Source organism: Corythoichthys intestinalis, chromosome 6, assembly GCF_030265065.1.
Source record: "Corythoichthys intestinalis isolate RoL2023-P3 chromosome 6, ASM3026506v1, whole genome shotgun sequence".
NCBI lineage: Eukaryota > Metazoa > Chordata > Actinopteri > Syngnathiformes > Syngnathidae > Corythoichthys > Corythoichthys intestinalis.
Window position 1 is genome coordinate 15,103,001 of NC_080400.1, and position 7,091 is coordinate 15,110,091.

The 7,091-nt window shown below is 39.7% G+C and overlaps 1 protein-coding gene across 1 annotated transcript; it reads left to right on the plus strand.

The window, feature by feature from the left end:
- The first annotated feature begins 635 nt into the window (after positions 1–635).
- Positions 636–1,394, plus strand: LOC130917482 (odorant receptor 131-2-like). The gene has a single exon (XM_057838931.1). It carries the CDS (start codon positions 636–638, stop codon positions 1,392–1,394), a length of 759 nt encoding a protein of 252 aa, XP_057694914.1.
- Positions 1,395–7,091: the final 5,697 nt, after the last annotated feature.

Below are 7,091 nucleotides of genomic sequence, written 5' to 3' on the forward strand. Positions count from 1 at the left end.
ATACCAGGAACAACGTCCGACGTCTCCATTCAGAAGAGCGCAATCCTAGGGACAGCTAAGATCCTGCGCAGGACCCTCAAGCTCCCAGGCCTCTGGTAGAAGACCCGAGCTTGAAAGGAGAGACAATACCGCCCGGGTGGGCGAGACGACTTTTTTTTTTTTTTTTTTAATATATATATGTTTTTTAATGACCAAAAATAGTCACTTGCTGTTTGAAGGGTTAATGGTCTGAAGTGTGAACTTTTGAATTGCTCTCCACTGTACTGAACACTGTCCCTGAAAGGGTTAAAGGCATTTACTGCCATTTTTTTTTTTTTTTTTTTAAATTCATAATGATGCTCGTGTGTTCCAGTGTGACGCCTGTAAGAGGCGGTGACATTGCAGCGATGGTGTTGCATAGTAACGCAATGCATCAAAATGGAGCATGAAAACATATAAAACGTGCGGTGGCAGTGCGATAAAATTCGACGTTCCCAGCGTCACTGTTTGTTGTTTTTTTTCTCGTTGTATCTCTAACATTCATGCAAGGTAATTCACTAGCCAATGTTACCACAGGGTTAAGCCTTGCGGAACGAATAGTGTCTGCCACCATGACTACCTCCTTCTGCTTGATTTTACTATTTCTCAATGGGATCATGTTGTTCACTTTGAGGAACAAATGTATGTTTCGGGAGACGTCGCGCTACATCCTGCTGTATAACCTGCTGCTCGGAGACACGCTGCAACTGGTCGTCTCCCAGCTGATGTATTGTTTGAACTCCTTTCGCATCACCCTCACGTATTCTGTGTGCAGTGTACTGGTCCTTCTCACTAATCTCTTCAGTAGGATTTCTCCTTTGGTGCTGGTCACTATGTCGCTGGAGAGATATGTGGCTGTGTGCCACCCTCTCAGACACGCCTCCATCATGACCAGAGGGAACACAGTGAGGGCCATGCTTGGAATGTGGATCGGGTGTTTTATAATTGTTCTCATTCAAAACCTATTAATTTTGATGTTTCCTTTTGAACAGCTGGAGAGTCTACAAATGACACAGCCATGCCATTACATCGCATTGTTTCTCCAGCCTTTTTCCGAAATTTACCACAATACCTACGCAGGTTTGGTGTTCTTCGTTGCAGGCCTGGCCAACATTTCCAGCTACGCTGGCATAGTCATAGCAGCCAGATCGGCAGCCACGGACAAAGTCTCTGCGCGGAAAGCAAAAAGCACATTGCTGCTGCACCTGGTGCAGCTAAGCCTCAGCCTTTTGTCAGTGATCTACTCCAACATCCTCATAATTCTTTCAACTTTGTTGTACTGGGTGACTTTTAATCAAATACAGATCTTTCTATTTGTGTGCTTTTTCTTATTGCCCAGATCTCTGTGTTCACTCGTTTATGGTCTGAGAGATTGAAGTCTCAGAGTTGAACTCATCTATCTATTCTGCTGACGTGTCAAACGGTCGGTCAAAGCTGTTGTTTCCTGAGAGCATTTCACTTTCCTTCTTCCTCTGCATTGAAACGTTACAAACGCTACAGCATTCAACTCAGAGAAACATTTAGACTTATGTTCAAGGTCTACCTTTTTTCATACCATTTATTTATCATAAGCGTTCATAGGCTGTAAAAAGGAGGTGTCTGTACTAATCTATTGTAATACACATGAAACAAACAGCTACAGAATTTCAGCGATGTGTGACACTGACTTGTGGGAGGAAAAAGGCTCTCGTGTGATGGGAAATATTTCATGTGACTTTCTTTAATATAATATTACATGTTTTCAAACTGGTTTGTTCTCATGTACGTACAATTGTCGACTTGAAGAATTACATGTGTTAATCTACAAAGTGTACATTTATTGTGATTTCATGAAAAAAGAGCATTTGAATCAAGCAAAATCTTGTCCGAGCCTGGTTTACCAGTGAGAGCTTTCATAGAGAGCTTATCACATGTGCAATGCACAGGTATCTCCACCCCTGTTTGTGTTTATTCATTTTCTTTTGTTTCTAGATTAACATTCATATAGATAGTCTTCAACTTCTATAAATACAGTATTTCTTAATCGTAGAAAAATATTCAGAATAAAATAGTCATTAATTAGTATGGTAGGGAGCATAAAAGTTGTATACATAATTTGGAAAAAACTAACGGTTCCCCCAAGATTTGCCAAAAACTGTCCCATTCATTTCTAAAGAGATGCTATTGACAGCCATGTATAGCTATTTGCCTCCATGTCATCAAATTATGAAGGAGTGATGTCCGGCCTTGCTGTTAATGACGAGTTTGTTGATCGTGTTCTGTTTACGTTTCGTACCACCCTAGATGTCGTCGCTCCCTCCAAATTAAAGTTTGTCAAGCCGAGACGAGCATCTCCCTGGTATAATGCTGAAACACGCTCTCTTAAACAATCGACACGTAAATTAGAAAGACTTTGGCGCCGTTCCAACACAGAGCACACCCTCTCTGCTTGGAAACACAGCTTAGTGACATATAAGCAGGCCTTGCGCACGGCTAAAACCAGATATTACTCATCCTTAATAGAGGAAAACAAAAATAATCCTAGGTTTCTGTTCAGCACTGTAGCAAGGCTGACAAACAGTCACACCTCAATAGAACCTTATATCCCAACCACCCTTAGCTGTGATGACTTCCTAAAATTTTTTAACAATAAAATCGCAACTATTAGAAATAAAATAAATGAATCACTTCCAATTATTAGGTCTGATAAAGTGCAGACAAAGAATTCGGAATCTCCTATAAACCCCTCTAAAATATTAAATAACTTTACCACTGTAGACCAAATTGATGTAACTTCAATTATAATGTCCTCCAAACCATCAACGTGCCTCCTTGACCCAATCCCAACCAAACTTTTTAAAGAGACCCTGCCTCTAACTATTGACACTATCTTAAATATAATAAATACCTCATTAGTTACTGGCTACGTGCCGCAGTCCTTTAAATATGCAGTTATTAAAACGCTCTTGAAAAAACCTACTCTTGATCCTGATATTCTGGCCAATTATAGACCTATTTCTAACTTACCATTTCTCTCCAAAGTCCTTGAAAGAGTGGTAATTAAACAGCTCTGTCAGCACCTACAGGACAATAGTTTATTTGAACAGTTCCAGTCTGGCTTTCGAGCTCATCATAGCACTGAAACCGCATTAGTTAAAGTAACTAATGACTTGTTACTTGCCGCTGACGTTGGATTAGTCTCGATCCTGGTTCTGCTGGACCTGAGCGCAGCCTTTGACACAATCGACCATAATATCTTATTGCAGAGATTAGAATGTGACATAGGCATTAGAGGAGCAGCCCTCTGCTGGTTTAAATCATATTTATCTAATAGGTACCAGTTTGTCAATGTAAACCAGCAATCATCATCGTACTCTAGAGTTAGTTATGGTGTGCCGCAAGGATCTGTCCTCGGGCCCATCTTGTTTACGCTGTATATGCTTCCTCTAGGTAACATCATCAGAAAACATAGCATTAACTTTCATTGTTACGCTGACGACACACAACTGTATTTATCAATTAAACCTGAGCAGGTCAGGCAAGTAGAAAAACTAAGCGCCTGCGTCCGAGATATAAATACCTGGATGAGCACTAACTATCTTCTACTTAACCCTGAAAAGACAGAAGTCCTTATAATAGGCTCGAAAAGTGTTAGAGACTCTTTATCTGCCCAGATAGTCACTCTGGACAATGTAAGTGTAGCCTCCAGCGCCACAGTTAAAAACCTAGGAATTTTATTTGACCCTGACTTATCGTTTAAAGCACACATTAAACAAACCTGTAGAACGGCTTTCTTTCACCTGCGCAACATCGCCAAAATTAGAAATATTTTATCTAAAAGCGATGCAGAAAAATTAATTCACGCGTTCGTTACATCGAGATTGGATTACTGTAACTCCCTACTTGCAGCTTGTCCTAAAAGCTCTCTAAAAGGTCTTCAGCTAGTCCAAAACGCAGCAGCAAGACTTTTAACAGGAACCAATAGAAGAGAGCACATCACCCCTGTGCTCCAGGCACTTCACTGGCTTCCAGTCGAGTTTAGAATTAAATTTAAAATACTCCTTCTTACATTTAAGACCATTAATGGGTTGGGGCCATCTTATCTCACCGATGCTCTGGTTCCATACCGCCCCAACAGAACACTCCGATCTCAGAATGCAGGTCTACTGGTAGTTCCCAGGGTTCATAAAAGTACTGTCGGAGCTAGAGCCTTTAGCCACCAAGCCCCTGTTTTATGGAATCAGCTTCCAGCTAGTATTAAAGAAGCCGAGACAGTTTGCACATTTAAGATTAGATTAAAAACGTTCCTATTCGACAAAGCTTATAGTTAGGCTAGTTGAAGTCGGAATAGACTCACAGTTTAAGTTGCACTAGAAGCTATAATGCTGGGGGGCAGTACAGCCGCTGAGTTCTATCTCCTTTTCTTACTCTACCTACCACTTGTCTTACTTTATTTCTATTTTCCAATGTTAATATCTAGTTGTCTAGTCTCTTCATCACTAGTCACCCGGTGTCCCCTTTCCCCCCTCCCCTCTGGGGAGGGGCTATTTTTCAGCTGCAGCCTTCTGACTGTCCGGACCCCTGGCTGGATAGACGTCCTCGCTGCTACCCCCGTCTCATCTGACTAGAGAGACCTCTTCTTGCTCCTTTACTCCACTGTATTTTTACGGACTATAATTTCGCTTGCTAATTTCCATTAGCCGTTCTGGGGTTCCTGTCTATCCGTCCTGGGAGTGGATCTCTCCTGACTGTGGTACTCCCCAAGGTTTCTCATTTTTCTCCCAATTGACTCTGGAGTTTTTGGAGTTTTTCCTTGCCGGCATGGAGGGTCTTAAGGATAGGGGATACCCAGGACTTGAACTGTATCTATTCATCTTTGTTGCTTCATTTCTAATTGTGTATCATATTGCCTCTGTAAAGTCCTTTGAGACCTCTGTTGTGATTGAGGGCTATACAAATAAAATTGAATTGAATTGAATTGAATTAAAGTATGTCCGAATTTCCCATTCATATTTAATGGCAGGAAAACAATGGCCTTGTGATTTTTTACCATTTACATTGACAGCCACTTGACATTCAACTGGTGCCTAAGTAAGTCGATGCCCGTGACAGCCGTGTACGTCCAAATTTCCATTTAATTTCCAATGACATTTACATTGCATTTATGCCCGTGTACACAGATGCCAATGAGGGCAATGCACGTCCATGCCATTGACAGTCATGTATGTCGATTCTGCTGGTCTTAAATCTGTATCTACAACAGCAAAGCTCCATCGTAATTTCTCCAGAAATTTCAGTTTTCTATTTACTAAAGATGTACCTAATCTGATACCGTATTTGGAAATCGGGCCCAAACACATAATTTTCTGAGTATTGGGATCCTATTTTCTTGTATTTCCAAAAATAAATAAAAAAATTAATTCAGCTAAAATAAATGACCTCTGGTATTAATACTCATTTAAACAAACACACTTATATTCAGGTATGTTTGTGTGACTGAGAGGTCAATTGGAATATTGAATTTTTTGGACTATGCTGCCATTCAGGTGTTCATTTTTATATTTGTCCACTAGAGGGTACAATTTGTTTAAATGAAACGCGAGCGGCAGCAAGTTCTCAGATGAGACCTCACTACTGTAATTGAATGGGGAAAAATATTCCTTTACTTTAACCCTTTATATGGTAATTATTTTTTACACAATTATGTTTTTTTTTTATTTTTTATTTACTGACCCTGTCAGGAACAGTGGTCGCTACATTGGACATCTATTCAAAATGTATCATTGGCTTGCCTCATTCACTGCCAGCCCAGGTCACAGAGTATGTGTTATAGTTGTTAGAATGAGAGTAAAAAAGGGAACCTTATATTAAAAACATCCATCAAGTCGCAGCCCCTCCCAATTAAAATGGATTGAATGTTTATTGCCATCAATGGTAGGCAAATAGTTAAGCTATGTGAGGTCACACCACAACTTAACGCAACGCAACACAACACACACACACACACACACAGACAAAAACATATCATTCCTGCAGTAAAAAAAAAAAAGTTTTCATACGATACCTGGCTGTGCAGTATCGGCCGATACCGATACCACTTTGTTTGAAATATATCATATGGCGGAAAACACTCAGGTGACGAAGTTCCGCTCTGAGACCCCCAATTTGGCCAAATTTTCAAAATTGTCCTCTTTGCATGTGTGATACATCACTGAAAAGCTTAAAATCTACATTTTCTGGGGGAAGAAACATTTTGGACAGGAGGGCATTCAAAAAAAAAAAAAAAACTTAAAATGCAAAACCCTAACTGGAGGTGAGAGCACGCGTAATTAAAAATGCCATGATTTTAACGAGACATTATCGCGTACTCACCTCTTTTCGATCCAAAAACTCCATGTCGCATGAAGCCATGTGTCGGTTTCACGGTTTAACGCAGTGCTTCTCAATTATTTTCTGTTACACCCCCCCCAAGCAAGACGTAAATGTTTCGCGCCCCCCCCAAACTCTCTGCCGCCACTGTAAATAGTATTATTTGTCTATAGAATTACTATTATAAATACGCATCTGCCTAACATTGTGTCCTTTTTTTCTAATAAAGAAAAAAAGTAACAGATCAACTTATAATAAAGTATAACTTTATTAACATTGTTTTGTTTGTAACAGAGAAGACTTGACGTGCATCAATTTGCCTGAATTTAAAAAAAAAAAAAAAGTCACATTCAAACTGTAAAAATACACTCAAGGTACATTTTTGACCATTTGATACAGAAAAATAAAATGTAATAAAATCCGTAAATAATAACAAATTCAAATTGATTAGAAACATTTACTCATGAGGACAATATGCCAAAAAATTTGACCGAAAAAACAAAAATGAATAAAGGAAAAAAAGAGTATCCTTGGACAGAAGGACAGTTTTTATTTTTGCTACTCACACTCAGTATTACCTCCTTTGCAATGGTGCTGAGTCATTTTGCAATGAGCATGCTAACAATGCTCACTGGTTTACTGATATAACACTGACAAAGCAGGACTATTGTTGGCAATATTCGGCACGTTTTCACTGAAAAACAATCAAGCGGCTTATCAATGAG

What these genes read in the sequence shown, in the direction of transcription:
- LOC130917482 (XM_057838931.1), top strand. Translation starts at nt 636, where the DNA reads ATGTTGTTCACTTTGAGGAACAAATGTATGTTTCGGGAGACGTCGCGC.